Source organism: Babylonia areolata, chromosome 31 (assembly GCF_041734735.1).
Source record: "Babylonia areolata isolate BAREFJ2019XMU chromosome 31, ASM4173473v1, whole genome shotgun sequence".
Classification (NCBI taxonomy): Eukaryota; Metazoa; Mollusca; class Gastropoda; order Neogastropoda; family Buccinidae; genus Babylonia; species Babylonia areolata.
The window spans coordinates 11,151,276-11,175,278 of NC_134906.1; the positions used below are offsets into that span (position 1 = coordinate 11,151,276).

General features: G+C 42.6%; 2 protein-coding genes across 3 annotated transcripts in view; both read left to right on the top strand.

Annotated features, from left to right (window-relative positions):
- The window catches only part of LOC143276028 (pre-mRNA-splicing factor SYF1-like), a 51,812-nt gene extending 50,224 nt beyond the window's left edge, over positions 1-1,588 (top strand). The window contains exon 24 of the mRNA XM_076580413.1: positions 148-1,588. Within this exon, the coding sequence (XP_076436528.1) occupies positions 148-242 (95 nt within the window). The 3' untranslated portion in view covers positions 243-1,588. The remainder of the gene's footprint in view (positions 1-147) is intronic.
- Positions 1,589-11,261: 9,673 nt separating this feature from the next.
- LOC143275953 (putative glycerophosphocholine phosphodiesterase GPCPD1 homolog 2) overlaps positions 11,262-24,003 on the top strand; it is an 80,149-nt gene continuing 67,407 nt past the window's right edge. For both annotated transcript variants that reach the window (XM_076580299.1, XM_076580300.1), the window contains exons 1-2: positions 11,262-11,382; positions 20,884-21,232. In XM_076580299.1, the coding sequence (XP_076436414.1) occupies positions 21,015-21,232 (218 nt within the window). In that variant the 5' untranslated portion in view covers positions 11,262-11,382; positions 20,884-21,014. The remainder of the gene's footprint in view (positions 11,383-20,883; positions 21,233-24,003) is intronic.

Here is a 24,003-nt window from a genome sequence, read left to right on the forward strand (position 1 = left end):
GTACATGTGTGTGTGGTTGTGTGTGTGTTTGTGAAGAAGCACATATGTCAGGGTCAAAGACACAGGGATATAGAGAGGGGGAAAAAAAGGTAAAAAAAAAAAAAAAAAAAAAAGAGATGATAAATTGAGGTGCCTGTTGGTTCACAGAAATGGAGTTACGTCAACAGCCTGTACCCACCAAAGTGTTTGGCGATCTGGCGGACAAGGCCAAGCAAGATGACGACGATGATGACGACGACTGACTCTCCTCACATGCACGGATTGGAACGTTCCAGCATGCGGAAATACCCAAATCAGAACAGAACATTGTAATAGTGGTGACATAGAAATAGAGATAATGCTCTGCAGTAAAGACATCTTTAGGACCAGAATCTGTGGACACATTGGAAAGAAAGGGCGTAAGGTGAAGAACAGGCACATGGTAATAATAACAGCGGTATTTGTTCATTAACGGAAACGTTTAAAATACCAACATTGTTCCAACACTCGACATTCATGCAGTTCAAGCAACGCCATCTGGCGCCATGGTTTGTACTCGCAGTGTAAAACAGCGCCGTGATTTGTACAGACATTGGTTGTAGTTCTCACAGAAAAGACAGGGAGAAAGGAAAATTTTCACTATAAATGAAAGAAAAACTGTCTACGCAGTCTTGTGTAGCATACATAAAAGGACTTTCTGCCAATACAGTGTTTGTGAGGGTCTAGGTTTCTTCTTCTTCTTCTTCTTCGTTCGTGGGCTGCAACTCCAACGTTCACTCGTATGTACATGAGTGGGCTTTTACATGTATGACCGTTTTTACCCCGCCATGTAGGCAGCCATACTCCGCTTTCGAGGATGTGCATACTGGGTATGTTCTTGTTTCCATAACCCACCGAACGCTGTCTTGGATTACAGGGTCTTTAATGTGCATATTTGATTTTCTGCTTGCCGTATACACGTGAAGGGGATTCAGGCACTAGCAGGTCTGCACATATGTTGACCTGGGAGATGGGAAAAATCTCCACCCTTTACCCACCAGGCGCCGTCATCGAGATTCGAACCTGGGACCCTCAGATATTGAAAGTCCAACGCTTTAACCAGTCGGCTATTGCGCCCATCAGTCAAGGTTTGATTCCTGCTCTCATGGATTTGTCTGAACACTGTGACACCTCCTTGAGAGATTGAAATTGAAGCTGAAAACTGAAACACAACTGTAGGGAAAGCCCTCAGGCCCCTGTTCAAAGACCGAATGTGAAGATGACTGTTGTTATACACACTGTGAACTGCACACAGGACAGTACATGTGCGGGCAAAATATGATATCATGTAATAAAGTCAGTGAGAATGTGTACCGGCAAATTAATGTGAATATTGAACTGAGCTATCGTCTCCACACCCCTCAAAATACATGTGCGCACACGCATGTTTGAGTTGGATTTTTATATCATGTGTTTGCTAACACATTTGCAAACATTGACATATTATGAAATACACACATGACATGTACACAGGGACACACATACACATGCATAAACAAGTTTGAAAGATGAAAGAGAGAGAATGAAAGGCTTATCAATAAAACTCAAAGAATACAATTTTGTTTTGTGTGTTTGTGTGTGCTGTTATTTATAATTGCGGAGTAGAAGACCTTTTCAGTCGGAGATATAACAAGATAGATATGCTTTGTGTGTATACAGACAGGTTCATAAGCATACATGCACATACAAGTGGACCCGTATCCATACAGGTATTGACATACATGTCCCAGAAGGAAGGTGGCAGAATGGTTAAGATGTTGAACTGCCAGAACAGCGTCCTTTAAGGTCTGGGTTTGATTCCCATTCTCACCCTTTCTCCCAGGTTGACTGGAAAATCAAACTGGGCATCTTCTTCTTCTTCTTCTTCTTTGATCGTGGGCTGCAACTCCCATGTTCACTCGTATGTACACGAGTGGGCTTTTACATGCATGACCGTTTTAACCCCGCCATGTAGGCAGCCATACTCCGCTTTCGGGGGTGTGCATGCTGGGTATGTACTTGTTTCCATAACCCAACAAACGCTGACATGGATTACAGGATCTTTAACGTGCGTATTTGATCTTTTGCTTGCGTATACACACAAAGGGGGTTCAGGCACTAGCAGGTCTGCAAATATGTTGACCTGGGAGAATGGAAAAATCTCCACCCTTTACCCACCAGGCACCGTCACTGAGATTTGAACCCAGGACCCTCAGATTTAACCAGTCGGCTGTTGTGCCCGTCGGACATCTAGTGATTTGGATAAGACAACAAACCAAACAAACCCGTTGGCAACAAGCACTTGGCGCACCGAAAAAGAACCCATGGCAACAAAAGCGTTACTCTCTGAAAAAATATTGAACAAGAATTCAGATTCAGCTCAAATTCAAATTCAGATTGATTTATTGTCTTCTTCAAATAAACAAAACAGAAAATTATCTGAAGGTTAATTCAAATGCTTGTCAAGTGATGCAAAAACAAATGAATAACAGGTACACCTGTCCTTGATCAACACATATGCACCAATCATCAGGTAAAAGAAAAACATATGCATGCACACAGTTCAGTTCAGTTCAATTCAGTTACTCAATGAGGTGTCACTGCGTTCAGACAAATCCATATACGCTACACCACATCTGCCAAGCAGATGCCTGACCAGCAGCGTAACCCAACATGCTTAGGCCTTGAGGAAAAAACAAAAAAACTCACACACTACACACAAGCATGCACACACACACAGAGAAAAATGCTGCCTAGATAACGGTTTGTCTTCCAAAAAGACTGGATATGTACATATTATATAAAGGCACCACTAGAATTGACTCCATAGCGAGTGTTGGTCAGACAGACCCACAACATACAGATAGGGGAGTCTGTTGAATTCCTTCTTCAGTGTGTATGTGCCAGATCTATTCTGCATTCGTGGGCTGCACCCCGCCACGTCCACTCGTATGTACATGAGTGGGCTTTTACGTGTATGACCGTTTTTACCCCGCCATGTAGGCAGCCATACTCCGTTTTCGTGGGTGTGCATACAGGGTATGTTCTTGTTTCCATAACCCACCGAACACTGACATGGATTACAAGATCTTTAACAAACATATTTGATCTTCTGCTTGTGTATACACTCGAAGGGGGTTCAGGCACTGTTGACCTGGGAGATGGGAAAAATCTCCATCCTTTACCCACCAGGCGCCGTTACCGAGATTCGAACCCGGGACCCTCAGATTCAAAGTCCAACGCTTTAACAACTCAGCTATTTCACCCGCCCATATGTGTCTGACTCGTGTCTGAGTACTGTTGAATTGCTTCTTTGGTGTCATATACTGTACCATGTCAAACTGATGCAAACCTTTTAATGAGAATGTGTCGGACATATGAGGGAGTTCTGTTCAATTGCTTGTTTGGTGAGAATGTGTCGGACACACCCACGACATAGGAGTAAGTGGGTAAACTAATCATCAAATTTACACAGAGACGTGTACAAAAACAATGTTTGTTTGTCATCGTGAATTAACAAAGTTACACAAAGCCATGTACAAAAAGAGAATTTAAAAAATATAAATATAACAGTAAATTCAGTTTGCGTATAATTTGGCTTTTTTTGATTATTATTTTGTGCCCATCCCAGAGGTGCAATATTGTTTTAAACAAGATGACTGGAAAGAACTGAATTTTTTCCTATTTTTATGTCAAATTTGGTGTCAACTCACAAAATATTTGCAGAGAAAAAGGCAATGTTAAAGCTTACCACGGACACACACACACACACACACAGACAACCGAACACCGGGTTAAAACATACTCACTTTGTTTACACAAGAGGGTTAAAAAAAAATTTTTTTAAAACGGGGGGGGGGGGGGGGGGGGGGGAGAGAAATCACGAAAACAGAAAAGCTAGAAAAACTACGAAGAAATGCATAACTAGCATGCAATTATATAGGTTTAACAGTAACAATTCAATAATGATTACAATGACTAAAACCATTAAAACAATTCTGAAGCACATTAAAAGAATGTAGAAATAGAGCTATAACAAATGCCTTTGAAACTTCGACCACAAGAACACCCTTAGAAATAACTTTCCAAAAAATCATCTGCAGAATAGTTATTTTCTTGAATTTGGTATACTCGGGCAAGAAGGTACGGAACAGTTGACACTGCAGTGAAACAAACAGTGATGCAATCCGAACTGCTTCCCACATGCAGATGCATAAAACATTTTTACTATATTTTGTATTCAGCGTGTCAAGTTTTATACGGAAGAAAGTAGAGGTTTTTAATCTTGTACAGCAAACTCGTGGATTCAGTGTCTTTTCTTTGATAATGATGTCCCTTTCTGTTTTGAAAAAAAACAACTTTTCCTTCCATCAATTATGAAATCGACCCCATGCTAATTTTGCAACAGAGTGTATGCCTTTTTCATAGAAATATGGACACGATTTTTTTTTTAATCTTGTGCTCGTTTTTTAGCTGCCTTATCAGCAAGTTAATTGCTGTTGATGCCCACACGAGAAGGTACCCAACAAAAACTGAAATATTACCTTTAATCCTCAAACAATGTATACCTACCAAATGATTTGCCTCAATATCCATGTCAGGTCTTGTTTCAAGGCTAAATGAACATAAAGTACTGCTTTGGAATCAACAAAAAATGCTGTTTTAGATGCTACAGTGTGTCAGGTTATGGTTAGGTTGTGGCATCTCCAAGCCACAATACACTACCCCTTGTTTACCACCTCCCCCTTACTCTCCCCCCTCGCCCCCTCCTCTCCACTCCTTCCCCACTTGAGACTGTTGGTCGCAACAAGTCCCTTCCCTCTCCACCCCCCGCACCCCCTATCTCTCCCAGCCCTCTCCTCCCCTGCTAAGCCCACATGCCTGCTCAGTTGTTAAGCCACTTGCAGGCACCTCACAGTCTTAACAAAGCCAGAACAATTAGCCTCTCAGACACCACTTCAACTCCCTCCTCCCCCACTCTCATCATCCTTCCCCCCCCACCATTTCCCTGCTGAAGTGTGTGTAGGGATTAGAACTCAGAACTCAGAACTCATTTAATTGTCGTAAAACCATCATAGGAATTATGGACACTATAAACAGTTATGGACTGCGAACTTTAAAGCATTCATATATGTATTTTGCCAGTTCTGGTTGGAAATAATTTTGTGGCAACAGAGAACTCGGCCTTTGGATTATTGTGTTGCCGGTGCCATCTGGCCAATGATTCGAAGACTGGGAATTAACTGTCACAAGTAGGCGAGATGTCAAGTCAGAGTACACACTACACTTGTCCAGAAAATGCAGTTCATCCTCAAAAACTCCACATGATTTACATAGCCGGTCTTTCCTAGTTACGTTGTAGAGACGTCCACGCTCAATTTCAAGTTCATGTGCACTTATTCGCAATCGATTATGATAGATAGATTAGGACAGTGTGTGTGTGTGTGTGTGTGTGTGTGTGTGTGTGTGTGTGTTGCATCCATGCCATGGGTCATCTTCCTGTGACCAACATGAGGTGGCTGTCTGCAACATTTTTATACACATGGCGTGTTTACAACCAGTCAAGGTGACGTTGTGCCTCTAAATCACCAGACACAGACTGGAGTGTGTTGGGACCATTGGTCCGTTGTTTGTACCAGCTGGGCAAGCATGAATATAAACAGCAAGCTCACATGGCTACAGCCTTACAACCCTAGCCACACAAACAACCAACCCCCCACCACCAAACACGTACAACCCTAACCACACAAACAACCAACCCCCCACCACCAAACACATACAACCCCAGCCACACAAACAAACAACCCCCCACCACCAAACACGTACAACCCCAGCCACACAAACAACCAACCCCCCCCCCCCCCCCGCCCCTCCACCACCAAACACATACAAACCCCAGCCACACAACCAACCCACCCCCCACCACCACCAAACACATACAACCCCAGCCACACAAACAACCAACCCCCCCGCCCCTCCACCACCAAACACATACAATCCCCAGCCACACAAACAACCAACCCCCCCGCCCCTCCACCACCAAACACATACAATCCCAGCCACACAAACAACCAACCCCCCATCCCCACCAAACACATACAACTCCAACCACACAAACAACCCCCCACCACCAAACACATACAACACCAGCCACACAAACAACCAACCCCCACCACCAAACACATACAACTCCAACCACACAAACAACCAACCCCCCCCCCACCAAACACATACAACTCCAACCACACAAACAACCAACCCCCCCCCCCCCCCACCAAACACATACAACTCCAACCACACAAACAACCAACCCCCCACCACCAAACACGTACAACCCCAACCACACAAACAACCAACCCCCCACCACCAAACACGTACAACTCCAACCACACAAACAACCAACCCCCCACCACCAAACACGTACAACCCCAGCCACACAACCAACCCACCCCCCACCACCACCAAACACATACAATCCCAGCCACACAAACAACCCCCCATCCCCCACCAAACACATACAACTCCAACCACACAAACAACCCCCCACCACCAAACACATACAACTCCAACCACACAAACAAATACCAAAAAAAAACAACAACCCCAAAACAAAACACACACACACACACACACACACACACACACACCCCTCCAACCGAACAAACTCGACCTTAAAGGTGTAGGCGCCAATAGGTCGTTAAACTCCAATAGAACTGGCTGCAGCCTTTTCCCTGCTGTTAGCAAACTAGGGAGCCAGAGCGAGAGGCTGAGGCTCCACTGAGAGAGACATCTGTTGACCAGGAGGGCTGTAAGTAGTGAATGAGGATATATTTTTTGGACTTGGTTAAATGTTTGGTTCCAAGTATTGGGTTCTGTGACTAAAACACACTGCACCTAGTGGGATTAGGTTCTGTCACAAGAACATGATGTGAACTGTGATGTTTATCACATAAACATTGAGACTGAGACCCATTGTCGAGCTGATGTGGTATTGCACACATAAATGTAACAAACACGTGTTTGATTCAGAAACCATGCGTTGTGTCAGAGTACAGCCAGTATGTGTGTGAATTGCTGAGTGAAAGAAAAGTGGTTAAGGTATAAAATGTAGCCGATACTTTGTACTGGTTTGAGTCTTTGAGTATCCCCCTCACCCCCTCTTGTCGTGCTAATTTGCTGTACGTATTACGGTATGATGTTTTGATATCATGTTTGGGTTTAAATGGCATTGTGTCTCAGTTGGCTCACATAAATGATAATGTTCAGTCACATGTTGTTGATGTGTCAGTTGTTGACCTACTGTGGGAACAATGTAAGCTATGAGATGGCCTAGAGGTAACGTGTCCGCCTAGGAAGCGAGAGAATCTCAGCGCGCTGGTTCGAATCACGGCTCAGCTGCTGATATTTTCTCCCCCTCCACTAGACCTTGAGTGGTGGTCTGGACGCTAGTCATTCGGATGAGACGATAAACCGAGGTCCCGTGTGCAGCATGCACTTAGGGCACGTAAAAGAACCCACGGCAACAAAAGGGTTGTTCCTGGCAAAATTCTGTAGAAAAATCCACATCGATAAGAAAAACAATTAAAACTGCACGCAGGAAAAAATACAAAAAAAAGTGGGTGGCGCTGTAGTATAGCGACGCGCTCTCCATGAGGAGAGCAGCCCGAATTTAACACAGAGAAATCTCTTGTGATAAAAAGAAATACAAATACAAATATGATAATTGTGTGTAGAATGTTTTGTTTAGCTGCTCTAGGGGTTATTTTAAAGATATTATCTACCTATTTGTATGTTAGGTGGTGACGGTTGTATTTGAGGCAAACAAGTATACCGACTAACTGTGTGTTGAAGATTATTCCATGTGTGGGTGTGTGCACCAGGTTGATACGGGAGACGTGTTTGACAAGTTGATAGTTGTGATTCCCATGTGCTGTAGTCTCGTGTTAAATGCCAGTGGGACAACACATACTTGTAATGTGTTTAAAAGATTTGAGACCACTGAGTCAGTCCTATGTTCGTTCTTTAGTTTTACGTCTTTTCATTGTAAGTGATATCAGATGAGGGTAGGAAAAAAAATCGAGGCGGTGGGGGGTGGGAGAGGGGAGGGGGTGGGAAGAAGAAATTACTGTGTACGCATGCGAGTAAGTGAAAGTGTGTGTGTGCGCATGCACGCCTATGTTTGTGTGTGTGTGTGTGTGTGTGTGTGTGTGTGTGTGTGTGTGTGTTACATAAAGAAAATGATTGATTTAAGTTTTATTTATAAAAAAAAAAAAAAAAAAAGTCCTATGTTGGTACACACAGGTTGCTAAATATTTACCGGAGACAATTTACTTGGTACTATGATTACCACTGGCAGTCAGATACTTGGTAGAGACAAAGGGAAGATGTGTTTAGTACTTTGTAAACAGTTATTATTGTACGGTGGTTTAACTGTGGTTATGGACACTGAGAGTTTGTATTTTAGTCAGTGACATGTTTAGTGCACAGTTTGTATTAGTCAGTCATATATTTGGTACAATATTTTATGTCACCAACTGTTGGTTGAGGATAAGCTAAAGTAAATGAAGCTTCTGTATTTTACATGGATTTCTTTGAGGAGAGCGTATACATCTGGGAATGTGGTGAAAGGTTATATGTGTGTGTGTGTGTTTGAATTGATCAACGACAAACTCATGTTTGCATGGCAACGATGTTTAGCATATGATTTAGTATCGTTTTGACCTGGGTTTTTTGGTATTCTGTGTGTTCCAGGTGTGCTGCTATGTTAGGATGTGCTGCTAAGTGTTGTTTTCGTGAGAGAAAATAAAACAACCTCAAATCATCTAACTAAAAGACCCTGCTTGTGGTATGAGGAGAGAGTGGAGCGTGCACCTGTCCTCTACTTGCGATCCTACCATTCTCACTACCCTGATAGCCCTAAATCTTCCTATCTTCAATCTTCTTCTTCTTCTTCTGCGTTCACACGAGTGGGGTTTCAGTTTACGTGTATGACCGTTTTTACCCCGCCATGTAGGCAGCCATACTCCGTTTTCGGGGGTGTGCATGCTGGGTATGTTCTTGTTTCCATAACCCACCGAACGCTGACATGGATTACAGGATCTTTAACGTGCGTATTTGATTTTCTGCTTGCATATACACACGAAGGGGGTTCAGGCACTAGCAGGTCTGCACATAATTATGTTGACCTGGGAGATCGTAAAAATCTCCACCCTTTATCCACCAGGCGCCGTCACCGTCACGTGATTCGAACCCGGGATCCTCAGATTGACAGTCCAACGTTTTAACCACTTGGCTATTGCGCCCGTCGTATCTTCAATCACTCCACCACTTTTCACATAAAGAAAACTATTCAGGGCTCATAAAGTAGTTCAGAGCATGTGCAGTATTGCGGATAAGCTCATCCGTAAATATGGAAATATAATTTTTTTTTTTAAGTAAGAATTTTCAGCTTTAAAAGCGTGAATAGAAAAAGCCGCTCCAGCATATATCAAGAATCGATCCATCTGTAATTATGTTAAGATGATTCTGGTACTTTCGTGCAATACGTATTCCAGCAGAACTCGTCATGATATTGATATTTTCTTCCTTTTTTTGTTTCCGAATAATTAATATCAAAATCTGTGTTAACATTTCCCTGATAAAGGAACAGGAGTACAGAGTGGTTTTGCAGCTACCTCTCACATGTTAACACCAGATTCTTGAAAAAATAAAAATAAAAATAAAATAAAATAGAATTTAAAAAAAAGTTCAAAGTAAGTTGCAACTGTTTCTTATGATGAAATGGCATTAGCTTCTTTTTTTTTAAAGAAAATCAGTGTCAGATCTTACTGTCAGTTTATAAGAAATTAAATGTTCTTTTATTGAAGTATATCTTACAGCGAATTTTGCTGTTGCTAACTCACGATGTTCATTTTGGGGACTGAGAATTCCAGCTGTTTAGTATGTTCCTTGTTTGACTGATGCATGAGAGGGCATTCTGCGGGCAATTTTGATAGCCTTACAGTTGTCTACACTTTGAATCTGTGTGTGTGTGTGTGTGTTTGAGAGAGACAGAGCGATATCGAGCGATCGAGAGAGACTTGAGAGACACTGACGCTGACACGGCCGGGTTTAATAGTGAAGGCCACGGCGGCCCATAGAGAGAGAGCCGCGCGCGCGCGCGAGAGAGAGAGAGAGAGAGAGAGAGGAGATGAAGAGCCGGAAGAGCATCCAAACGAATGGGTGCATGTTTGCAGTGGAAGTTATACTGGTGTGCCGGAAAATACCGGTTTTGAAAACTAGTTCTGACCAAACCAGCCAACACACACACACACACACACACACACACACACACACACACACACACACACACAACACACACACAACACAAAGGTACCAGGCATCTACCACGTCGGACCCAAAACTATACGTATGTTTAGGTCCGTGCGTCCACCCAGTCTCACAAAAACAGAGGTGAGGGGGCCGTCGGGAAGGGGGGGGTGGGGGCGACTAAATCATGTCACTGACGCCAGCGTGATGCTGCTGGTAAAGAGACATTTGCTTATCAGATGTGGCCATAAACGTATCATTATGGATTTGTCCGAACGCAGTGACGTCTTCTTGATAAACTGAAACTGAATCATCACGTCAGACGTCGTGTTTGAGAGAAATTGTCCCACCATCGGCTATCGTGGTCAGTGCATCATATGTGTGAATGTTTCTAGTTTCGCTTTCTTGTCAGTTTTGAGGAAGGTCTGATCGTCCCCCACCACGGACCTATTTATAAGTCCGTGGTCCCCCACATAAAGTGTAGTACTGTTCTATACATACAGTTTGTCAATGGCCTCAACACATGATAAATGATTATACTATAACATCAACACGCTGTCCACAATGGGTTGTTCCTTCATGACAGATCTTTGCTGTTTCGGTCCAAAGACAATCTGCATTCGTTTTGCGCAGCTCCTCACACCGACATAAACATCTCGTGAGTTCCTTAGTGTAAAAGTGCATGGTCTGCTTCCACTTTAACCACACCCACAACATGTTTGTTTTAAATTGTAATTTTCGCGTGTTTTCCCAAACACATAGACCATAATAATAAAATTATTTATGATCCAGTATGCTATCATAAAGGCCACGCATGCAGGTATACTGTATCTAACTGAACGACGAACAGGCCTCAAACGTCTGATTACAGTTCAAGTTGGTTTCGGTGAACAAAACCGTTTGAGGTAGTTTCGGTCATAAGATGTTGGACACGGAACCGATGATGCGTAGCCTAGCTGCACCGCACTTGGTTTCGCCTTGACCTCAACACGTCGGGCAAACCCATGAGTGAAAGAGGGGTGAACCCAAGTGTGAACGTCGAGTGTACATGTTCGGCTCCTCAGCGGCGAGATTCAAGTAAGGTACTGCTATGGTTTAGTGATGGGTTGTAAACCAGCTCCGAAAACTGAGGAGGGCAGATGGATGTGTTTAGTTTGCTTTGGATGACTAGATCTGCTTCGCAAAAGCTGATAAACTTGGTTAAGTGTTCAGAAAAGCATTGCAGTCCGTACAGTATTTGTTGTATTTGATTGCATATATTATTTATTTGATTTTGTTAGTGCTCCTCCGTCGTAGTCCGTTGACGTTTTTATGCAAGAAGTGGGTATCTGTCAGCGTACGATATCAAGATCGAGATTGTCAAGTTGCTGCATGTGATAACCAGGTGAACGATGGATGCATGGATCAATAATCACGATGTGTTGAAAAACGTGCAAGTCTTGGTGGCAGCAAAAAGCTTGTCTGCTGCAGCAGTCTCTCCCGTCATAGGCTTAGTGTTAACTCAACCAATGGTTGCAGGCAGGTTTCAAAGTTCACTTTTTGACAGTCGACCTCCCACCAGGCTCGACTAGTTTCAGAAATGAAAAGAAGAAGAAGAAGAAAAAGAAAAAAAAAAGGTGGGGTTGGGGTGGGGGTATTAGCAGTCATATTATTCTTGTAGCATTAATTTTTAAAAGGGGATCAGTTTTATGTGCATGAATCTATTTTTCTTCTGCTGCAGTTGGATGGTGTTATTGCATTTTCACTGCCACAAGTAGCTCTATGTTCAGATTGACACTAACATGAATTCAACAGGCGTGTGTGTGTGTGTGTGTGTGTGTGTGTGTGTGTGTGTGCAGGGGGGGATATGTATACACCAACATTTTGTGGACTGATTCGTAACTGAACTTTTAAAGAAATGTTGAAAGTTTTTAAGTGTTTGTAAAAACTGAACAGGAACTGTGTTTAAAAAAAAAATCTCTAAAACAAAGGGGGTGGGGAGGGGGGTGGGGGAGGTGTGAAAAGAAAAGGGATGAAACAAGTCTAAATATCATTTCAACAAAGTGTAAAAAGTCCATTTCATATTTGGATACAAGTTCACTAGTTCCCCCACAGTATTATGTAAATCAGCTGATATTTCAAACTTTAATTTGCTTATTTTCCTTTGTGATATATAGCTGACATTGCAGTAAATCAATGTAATAACAATTCATTTATCCATTTTAAGGTTTTATGTCAAGGGTAGACATTTTAGAATCAGTTGTGACTAGATTGTTAAACTTCAAATTAGGGATTAAAAAAAAAAAAAATTCAGTTTCTCTATTGATCAGTTCAGTTGGTTCTGAAATCATGTCTGACAGATTTGTGCAAGTGCGGGTGTTCAGGAGTTAATGAAGTAGTTTTATTTTGTTGATTTTTAATTTTTTTCAATTTTAATTTTTACTTATTTTTTTCTTTTCTCAGTTTTTGCCAAATATCTCTGACTAAGGTTTGGTCTGAGGATAGAATGAATATAAAACACTGAAACTTGAAATGGTAGTCTTTCATTTTGTTAAAGTAAATATATTGTATACTTATCTCATTTTTTCATGTGAATGAAAAGAAAAAAAAAATCTTGCAGATCTAGCAGTTGGAGCAAACCTGTTTTGATTATTATTGTTGTTTGGCAGCCATTTTGATACAGTTTCTATGGCAACCAGTGACACCAAAAGAGTAGATCCAGGGCCCTCAGATTTGAAAGTTTATTGCTCCAAGTCAAATCTTTCAGTTATTTGTGCTTTTCAGAACGTATACTGAAATTTGACTGATAAAAGGAACATGGGTCAGGTATGAAAAATGTTTCAAAAAAAAAAAAAAAAAAAAGGGGGGGTGAGGGGGGGGTTCATTTGGTCTGAAAAATAAAGGAACAGTGTCAGTGATGAAGTATATATATTTCCGCAATGCATAAACTCACTTACAGATCAAGCCAACCCCCTTCCACTGTTCCAGTGAGAGTTGACACAGACATGATAGAGCTACATTGCATGAGGACACCATATCATATTATATGTAGGTCATGCTGAACATATGATGCAATCTCAGCTTTATACTTTGTGGCTTTGCCTCACAGTGTGTGTGTGTGTGCGTGTGTGTGTGTGTGTGTTTTGCTTGTCTATAGATCTGGTGTCCTGTGTATGTTGCATTACAAATACAAGTTATACTCATGCTGAGTATATATATATACACAGACACACACACACACACACACACACACACACACACACACACACACACACACACACACACACACACACACACACACACACACACACACACACCATGTGTTATTAGGTAAACATGGACATACAGAGACACACACCAGGTGCACATACACACACTGTAAACACACACCTACACACATGCCACACACACACATCACTCACACACACACACCATGTTTTTTTTATAGGTAAATACAAAAAGAAAGTGGCACTTGACTAGCTGAAGCCAAGATTGACCTTTACTTGCTAGCACTGATATCAGATGGAAGCAGACGTAGCTGAGTGACAATGACATGACTTAGGCTGAAATGCTATTACAAAGACTAAAATAAAATGTATAATTGGGAGCTGTATGTGTACCAACTGAAATATACTGATATTTAAAATGAAATGCTGTTTCATTATATTTTTTTTATATTCGTTATGTCAGAGATGAATCAGCTGGAGAGGAAGGTTTTGCTTTGGCTGCTGAGTCAAAGAATGGTGACAGTGCGGGTGTTGATTATGTTGGTGACAGTGCGGGTGTTGATTATGTTGGTGATGGTGCAGGTGTTGATTATGTCTCCTCTCTTTTCTTTCACCTACACGAGGTCCAAGGCTTGGGATGCAACCAAAAGCCTGGAATGGGGGTTACCCGTTTTAAATGACCAAGAACCTTTTTTTTTTTTTTTTTTTGCCTTCATCTTCTACAGTTCTCATTGTTTGTTTGCAGTTTGTATACTTTATTTATATTGTTTGAGTAGGTTTGTTTTGGTTTTGGGTTTTTTTTTTCCCCCTCAATATATGGCTCTTATTATCCAGCCATATCTATGTGTTCCCCATTTTCTAGGGTGTGCATGCTGGTGGGTATGTCGGTGTTTACATAACCCACTGAAAGCTGACTTGGATTGCTGGATCTTGAACATGTGTATTTGCATCACAGCATTTATATAATATACACACAGGGGAAGGAAGGGGGGGATCTGTGGGGGTTGGGGGGGGGGGGGGTGAGGGGGGGCACTAGCTGGTCTGCACAGTATATGTTGACCTAGGAGATCAGGAAAAAAAAACAACTGTTTATGTCTGCACCCTTAATCGACTAGGTACCACAGCCGTCATTTGAACCCAGGACCTTTGAGTTGAACGTAAAGAGTATCAGTAGATCAAGGAGGCGTCACTGCGTTCAGTCAGATCCATATACACTACACCACATCTGCCAAGCAGATGCCTAACCAGCAGCGTAAACAACAGTCTGCTCCTTCAATTGACCAAGTACCACAACCTTGATTTGAACCCAGGACCTTTGGGTTGAACGTCCGGTGCTTTAAACACTTGGTTATTGAGAGACTTAACCATTGTCTGATTGTGTCACATGTTCTCTCTTTCTCTCACTGTCTGTTAGCTCTTGGATGGTTCCAGCGAGTACAGAGAGTAATGCTGTAAACTCAGAACTTACACATATGATTTGATTTTCTCTTGTTTTTGTGACTGAGCAAATTGACAGGAACATTTTTCTTGGTTTGAGTTATAAAATATGGCGGCATAGGCCTGATGAGGATTTTAGTAATGGCTGTGGTGTGACATAAATGTGAGCATGGAGTCTTTTTAGTGCACTGTTGGAGGAGAACTCTGAGAAATTGTTTTGTCCTGGAACGTAGAGAAAATGTTTTTGTTCTGGTCTATGTTTTTTCCAGACAAAAGTCTGCCTGAGGTGAAAGGGGAGAGAGAAAAAACACACACACTCACACACAGGAGGGGGATCTCTAAGCTGTTCAAACAAAGAGTGCTTAACCTTCTCTCACATGACGTCACAAAGGAAGCATCTGGGCATTCAGTTGATTGCAAATTGTTGTCAGCAGACCCGCCATTGTGACAGCTGTTTGACAGTTTACACACAGCCAAGAGGCGCTGTGCTGGTATAGATGAAAGTTGAGGTGGAGTGGGGTGTGTTGATGGGTGTGGGTGGGGGGTAGAGACCACTGACCTATAAACACGATCTCAGTGGTAGAGACACGTCTCTTTGGCCTGTTCACTTAGTGTTGTTCAAGCACAGGTGACCAAGGAGGCTGTGGGAGTGTTTGTTATATCATTTGCAGATTATAATGATAGCAATAACAGATTAATCGATTTCTTAAATAAGGGGTTAGTCTTGTCAAGGTCTTCGGTGTCAGCAGGTTCATGGGGGAACTGTTGTTGGTGGGATGTTGTGGCAGTCTCCACTCTTGGAGGCATGCTCACTCAGTCTGGCTCTGCGACTAAGCGATTATAGTCTTCAGTAGGGGGCTTAGTAGGCAGTGTCCTGGGTACATTAAAGTGCTAAGGATTTTAATTGCTGTTATTTTTTCATGTGATGTCAACTGTGGTTTTGACCAGAAGACAGTAAAGACAACATCCTCAACATTTGTTGCTCAAGAACAGAATGCCAGTTAGAATATATCTGAAAAGCTGCTGGCTTCCAAACAAAGTTTATGTGTGGCGTTTATCTTAATTCAAGAACTGTAGTCTGGCAGTGTGTCATCCATTCTGTCCCCATTCCCTTTCCCTTCCCTCCTTGTACATTGTTAGTGACACAATTGACGGGCACAATAGCCGAGTGGTTAAAGCGTTGGACTGTCAATCTGAGGGTCCCAGGTTCGAATCACGGTGACGGCGCCTGGTGGGTGAAGGGTGGAGATTTTTACAATCTCCCAGGTCAACATATGTGCAGACCTGCTAGTGCCTGAACCCCCTTCGTGTGTATATGCAAGCAAAAGATCAAATACGCACGTTGAAGATCCTGTAATCCATGTCAGCGTTCGGTGGGTTATGGAAACAAGAACATACCCAGCATGCACACCCCCGAAAACAGAGTATGGCTGCCTACATGGCGGGGTAAAAACGGTCATACACGTAAAAGCCCACTCGTGTGCATACGAGTGAACGTGGGAGTTGCAGCCCACAAACGCAGAAGAAGAAGAAGTGACACAATTGAAAATCTTTATCAAAAAAAAGAAAAAAGAAAAAAAAAGAGAAAGAAAAGCTAGGTTCCAAACATCGTTGATTCATGGCATAGTCTCAAATTCAAGATTTTGTCTTCTTCTGACAATGCATCACTTTCATATATGTATATTCTCTCCCCCTTTCTCCTGGCTAGGTTTCAAACAAACAAAGTTTATGTGTGGTCTTCATCCAATTCAAGAATTGTTGTTGTTCTTTCTGGCAGTGTATCATTCTCTTCTTTTCTTTCTTTCTTTCTTTGTTTTTTTTTTCTTTTTTTTTCCCCCTTCTTTCTTTCTTCCCCTGCAGCTGAATACTGGCCAGGCTTTGTCATATGTGGTGTTGTCACTTGTGGTGTTGTCACATGTGGTGTTGTCAAAAACATGGTTTGGTGGCAGCTGTGGTAATTCAGTTCATGTCTGTGCATGCCATTGCTGCTGCGCAATGTACTTGGGGGAACCACACAGCGATACTGCGTACTCTTTTTAAGGTGTTTGAAATTCTAATTGCCGTCAAACTCTTCTGAACACTTTTGCTGACAATGTTTTATGACTTATTGTTATGGATATGTTTTCTCTACAGCTGTTTAACTTAACCAGTGTCAGTAGCTCTTTTTTTTTTTTTTAACAGTGAATAAAAGTACATTCATAATAGTGAGAAAAAAAAAATCTGCTATGTGCAAGTTGCATTATCTGCTGTGTGCAAGTTGCATTATACAAAGATATAGCGTAACGTTTTTATTTTTGTACTTGTTTTATTCAATACTTCGGGAGAATATATGACTGAGTTAAGATCACAAACGTGATCTTTTCCTTCTGTTTTTTTTTTGTTTTTTTTTTTTTTTTTTCCTCTGAAACTTTACTCAGCATACAGTGAGGCAAACTATATTAGCAATGAAAGGGTTGATTTAACATGAACATGAGGCCGCACAAAGATTACAGAATATCAGCAGGTACAAGGTCGACCTGACAAATAACACGTAGCACTATATTCACGCACACATGCTGTCACAAACTTCCCCTCCACCCCTCTACCCCCCCCCCCCCCCATACCCCCTCCTGCCCCCCACAGTGACTGAGACAGAAAAAAAAGAATGTGGTTCTGGTTGGGGTTTTTTTCTTCTTTTTCATGCACTGGTGACTTGGTGGATGTGTGACACTGTGGGTGTGCTTTGGTAGGCGTGTATATGACATCTTATGATCTTTTAAGCGTTGGTCCATTTCAGTGGTTGAGAAAGCTGTTTGCCAGTGTCAGGCAATGGTTGTCAGCACTCTGTGTGTGTGTGTGTGTGTGTGTGTGTGTGTGTGTGTATGTGCATTATGTAAGCTTATCTTCTTTTTTTCTTTTTTTTTCTCAAGGCCTGACTAAGCGCATTGGGTTATGCTGCTGGTCAGGCATCTGCTTGGCAGATGTGGTGTAGCGTATATGGATTTGTCCGAACGCAGTGACGCCTCCTTGAGCTACTGAAACTGAAACTGAAACTGCATGCCATTGCTGCTGTGCTGGACATGTCATGGAATGTACTTGGGGGAACCACACAGCGATACTGCGTACTCTTTTTAAGGTGTTTGAAATTCTAATTGCCGTCAAACTCTTCTGAACACTTTTGCTGACGATGTTTTATGACTCATTGTTATGGATATATTTTCTCTACAGCTGTTTAACTTAACCAGTGTCAGTAGCTCTTTTTTTTTTTTTAACAGTGAATAAAAGTATATTCATAATAGTGGAAAAAAAAATCTGCTATACTGTGCAAGTTGCATTATCTGCTATGTGCAAGTTGCATTATACAAAGATGTAGCATAACGTTTTTATTTTTGTGCTTGTTTTCTTCAATAGTTCGGGAGAATATATGACTGAGTTAAGATCACAAACGTGATCTTTTCCTTCTGGTTTTTTTTTGTTTTGTTTTTTTTCTCTGAAACTTTACTCAGCATACAGTGAGGCAAACTATATTAGCAATGAAAGGGTTGATTTAACATGAACATGAGGCCACACAAAGGTTACAGAATATCAGCAGGTACAAGGTCGACCTGACAATAACACGTAGCACTATATTCACGCACACATGCTGTCACAAACTTCCCCTCCACCCTTCTACCCCCCCATCCCCCCTCCTGCCCCCCACAGTGACTGAGACAGAAAAAAAAGAATGTGGTTCTGGTTGGGTTTTTTTCTTCTTTTTCATGCACTGGTGACTTGGTGGATGTGTGTCATTGTGGGTGTGCTTTGGTAGGCATGTATATGACATCTTATGATCTTTTAAGCGTTGGTCCATTTCAGTGGTTGAGAAAGCTGTTTGCCAGTGTCAGGTAATGGTTGTCAGCACTGTGTGTGTGTGTGTGTGTGTGTGCATTTGATTGTTTGTGTGAGTATTTATTTGTGTGTATGTGTGTGTGTGTGTGTGTGTGTGTGTGTGTGTGCAAGTATGCTCACAGTCTCTCACTTTTTAAAGATACCCAGGAACTGCTGCTTGAAGTTGAACACTAATCAAAGTATTTTTTTAAGATGCTATGGAAATGTGAGTGAGAGATCCACCAAACACACATGTGGTCGACCATCAATATTTAAATAAAATACATTTCTGTGGTTGTTGTTTGTTTCCTTTCCAGCTGAAGGCTCATCCCCTGTCCCTCTCCCAGCCCCATGGAACTGTTGTGAGTGAGGGAACCACTAAACACATATGATATGTTCGACCATCAGTATCTGAATGAAATAAGTTGTTTTTTGTTGTTTCTTTCCCTTCCTGTTGAAGGCTCAACCCCTCTCTCTCCCTCAACCCTGTGGAACTGTTGTGAGTGAGAGAACCACTGAATACACATGATGTGTTCGACCATCAATGTCTTAATGAAATATGTTGTTTTTTGCTGTTTCTTTCCTTTCCTGTTGAAGGCTCAACCCTCTTCCTTCCTCAACCCTGTGGAACTGTTGTGAGTGAGAGAACCACCAAACACACATATGTTTGACCATCAATATCTAAATAAAATACGGGTTGTTGTTGTTGTTTCTTTCCCTTCCTGTTGAAGGCTCAGCCCCTCTTCCTCCCCCAACCCTATGGAACTGTTGTGAGTGAGAGAACCACCAAACACACACATATGCTTGACCATCAATATCAAAATAAAATATGTGGGTTTGTTTTTTTTGGTTTGTTTTTTTCCCTCCCAGTTGAAGGCTCAACCCCTCTCTCTCCCTCAACCCTATGGAACTGTTGTGAGTGAGAGAACCACTAAACACACATGGTATGTTCGACCATCAGTATCTGAATGAAATAAGTTGTTTTTTGTTGTTTCTTTCCCTCCCAGTTGAAGGCTCAACCCCTCTCTCTCCCTCAACCCTATGGAACTGTTGTGAGTGATGGAACCACTAAACACACATGATGTGTTCGACCATCAATGTCTAAATGAAATATGTTGTTTTTTGTTGTTTCTTTCCCTTCCTGTTGAAGGCTCAACCCCCTCCCTTCCTCAACCCTATAGAAGTGGAACCACCAAACACACACATGTGGTCGACCATCAATATTTAAATAAAATACATTTCTGTGGTTGTTGTTTGTTTCCTTTCCAGCTGAAGGCTCATCCCCTGTCCCTCTCCCAGCCCTATGGAACTGTTGTGAGTGAGGGAACCACCAAACACATATGATATGTTCGACCATCAATATCTGAATGAAATAAGTTGTTTTTTTGTTGTTTCTTTCCCTTCCTGTTGAAGGCTCAACCCTCTCCCTTCCTCAACCCTATAGAAGTGTTGTGAGTGATGGAACCACTAAACACACACATATGTTCGACCATCAATATCTAAATAAAATACGTTTTGTTTTGTTTTTTTTGTTTCTTTCCCTTCCTGTTGAAGGCTCAGCCCCTCTTCCTCCCCCAACCCTATGGAACTGTTGTGAGTGAGGGGACCACCACACACACATATGTTCGGCCATCAATATCTAAATAAAATACTTTTTTTTGTTGTTGTTTCTTTCCCTTCCAGTTGAAGGCTCAACCTCTCTTCCTCCCCCAACCCTATGGAACTGTTGTGAGTGAGAGAACCACCAAACACACACATATGCTTGACCATCAATATCTAAATAAAATACGGGTTTTTTGTTGTTGTTGTTGTTTCTTTCCCTTCCAGTTGAAGGCTCAACACTCTTCCTCCCTCAACCCCATAGAAGTGTTGTGAGTGATGGAACCACCAAACATACATATTATGAGTTTGAAATATCTAAATAAAATATGTTGGTTTTGTTTTTGTTTTTGCCCACAGTTGAAGGCTCAGCCCCTCTCTTCCTCAATCCTGTGGAATTGTTGTGAGTGATGGAACCACCAAACATACATATTATGAGTTTGAAATATCTAAATAAAATATGTTGGTTTTGTTTTGTTTTTGTCCACAGTTGAAGGCTCAGCCCCTCTCTTCCTCAAGCCTGTGGAACTGTTGTGAGTGAGGGAGGACCGGAAAACAGAAAGCCAGGAGAAGGACTCCACAACAACCACAACCACCACAACAACGACAAAAAAGACGACAATGTCAGACACGGTGTGCGTGAAGCTGAGTGTGAGGGGGCCGGTGGACGCCGGGCTGGGCATGTACGTGGTGGGCTGCTCCCCACAGCTGGGGCAGTGGAAGGCCCGGCAGGCCATTGCTCTACAGCAGCTGGACGCTGTGGACAAGAGGGATCCAGAGGAGGAGGAGGAGGAGGAGGACAACGACGACAATGACGACGATTACAAGGGGGATGCCAAGTACGTCTGTAGACACGTTCGTTCTTGAGTTTGATTTTCTTTGCTGCCTTAGACAGCCAGCAAGACAGTTCACCATCCTAGGGTACTTCAGTCGGCTAGACAGTTCACTGCTGTATTTTGACTCTAGTCGGCTAGACAGTTCACTGCCTAGGTAACTTTAGTCGACTAGACAGTTCGCCTCCATGGGGGACTTTAGTCAACTAGACAGTTCACCGCCATAGGCAACTTTAATTGACGAGAGAGTTCACCGCCATAGGTAACTTTAGTCGACTAGACAGTTCACTGCCATAAGTAACTTCAGTCGACTAGACAGTTCACCGCCTCAGTGACTTTAGTCAGCTAGACAGTTCACCGCCATTGGGCACTTTAGTCGACTAGACAGTTAACCACCTAGGTAACTTTAGTCAACTGCCTAGGTAACTTTAGTCAACTAGACAGTTCACTGCTATAGATAACTTTCAGCTGACCATACAGTTTACCACTAGAGGAGACTTTAGTTGACTAGACACTTCACCGCTACAGGTGACTTTAGTTGATAGTTCACCGCTGTAGGTAACTTTCGGCAGACAAGACAGTTCACCGCCATAGGGCACTTTAGTTGACAAAACAGTTCACCGCTACAGGGGACTTAAGTCGATAGACAGTTCACCGCTGTAGGTAACTTTCGGCAGACAAGACAGTTCACCGCCATAGGGCACTTTAGTTGACAAAACAGTTCACCGCTACAGGGGACTTTAGTCGATAGACAGTTCACCGCTATAGGTAACTTTCGGCAGACAAGACAGTTCACCGCCATAGGGCACTTTAGTTGACAAAACAGTTCACTGCTACAGGGGACTTTAGTCGATAGACAGTTCACCGCTATAGGTAACTTTCGGCAGACAAGACAGTTCACCGCCATAGGGCACTTTAGTTGACAAAATAGTTCACCGCTACAGGGGACTTTAGTCGATAGACAGTTCACCGCTATAGGTAACTTTCGGCAGACAAGACAGTTCACCGCCATAGGGCACTTTAGTTGACAAAACAGTTCACCGCTACAGGGGACTTAAGTCGATAGACAGTTCACCGCTGTAGGTAACTTTCGGCAGACAAGACAGTTCACCGCCATAGGGCACTTTAGTTGACAAAACAGTTCACCGCTACAGGGGACTTTAGTCGATAGACAGTTCACCGCTATAGGTAACTTTCAGCCGACCATTCAGTTCACCGTTAGAGGGGACTTCTTCTTCTTCTTCTTCGTTCGTGGGCTTCAACTCCCACGTTCACTCGTATGTACACGAGTGGGCTTTTACGTGTATGACCGTTTTTACCCCGCCATGTAGGCAGCCATACTCCGTTTTCGGGGGCAGAGGGGACTTTAATTGACTTAACAGTACACCGCCACAGTGGACTTAAATCAGCTAGACAGTTCATCGTCATAGGCAACTTTAGTTGACTAGACAGTTCACCGCCATAGGCAACTGAAGTTGACTAGACAGTTCACCGCCATAGGCAGCTATAGTTGACTGGACAGTTTACCGCCATAGGGGACTTTTGTCGACTAGACAGTTCACCACCTTAGAAGACTTCGACAGGCGCAATAGCCGAATGGTTAAAGCGTTGGACTTTCAATCTGAAGATCCTGGGTTCGAATCACGGTGACGGCGCCTGGTGGGTAAAGGGTGGAGATTTTTCCGATCTCCCAGGTCAACATATGTGCAGACCTGCCAGTGACTGAACCCCCTTCATGTGTATATGCAAGCATAAGATCAAATACGCACGTTAAAGATCCTGTAATCCATGTCAGCGTTCGGTGGGTTATGGAAACAAGAACATACCCAGCATGCACACCCCCGAAAGTGGAGTATGGCTGCCTACATGGCAGGGTAAAAACGGTCATACACATAAAAGCCCACTCGTGTATATATGAGTGAACGTGGGAGTTGCAGCCCACGAACGAAGAAGAAGAAGAAAGCTGACAAACCTTCCCCACCTTGACTGAGTTTGATGTGAACTGTGTTGTTTTGACATGAACCAAATTGTGTGACTGAGAGCGTTTGGTCTAAAATGATTGGTGCTGGGCCGATGTTTTCACACAGAAACTTTGGCCAGTGAAAGAGTTATTGTCTTTTCAGTACAAGTGATTTTGGACAAGGATAGGGGGGAAAGCTGTTACTTGTCAAGGAGGTGAAAAAGTCGCTCTTTAAATCGGTGTACTTATTAAACGTACGCTAGATTTCTTACTATTCCAGTTTATCAGGATGTGTTCCAGAAAACTGGAAGAGTATGTGGCTTCTCCGGAGGGGGGGAAAAAATTGCTTGAAACCCCTTCGTGTGCATACATGTATGCAGAGGATTATTTGCATGTGTTGAATATTCAGTGGGTTGTGGAAACAAGAATGTATCCAGCATGCACCCCCCCCTGAAAAAGTGGTGTGAATGCCTGTTTGGCAGGGTCAAAACTGTCATGAATGTAAAAAGCCCACTCATGCGTACAAGTGAATGTGGGAGTTGCAGCCATTGAACATGCGTTTACTTACATGTACGAGTGAGCTTTTACATGTATGACCAGTTTCTTTGTTGGCCGACATACCTCATTTTTTTAAGGGATGTGCATGCTGGGTATGTTCTTCTTTCCATGACCCACTGAATGCTGACATGGATTACTGGATTTTAAATGTGCACAATTGATCGTCTGCAAGTGTGTACACATGATGGGGGGAGTTCAGGCTCCAGCAGCACCATTAACTCACTCAGTACGGCCAGTCCTCTCTTCTCCTCTACACAGA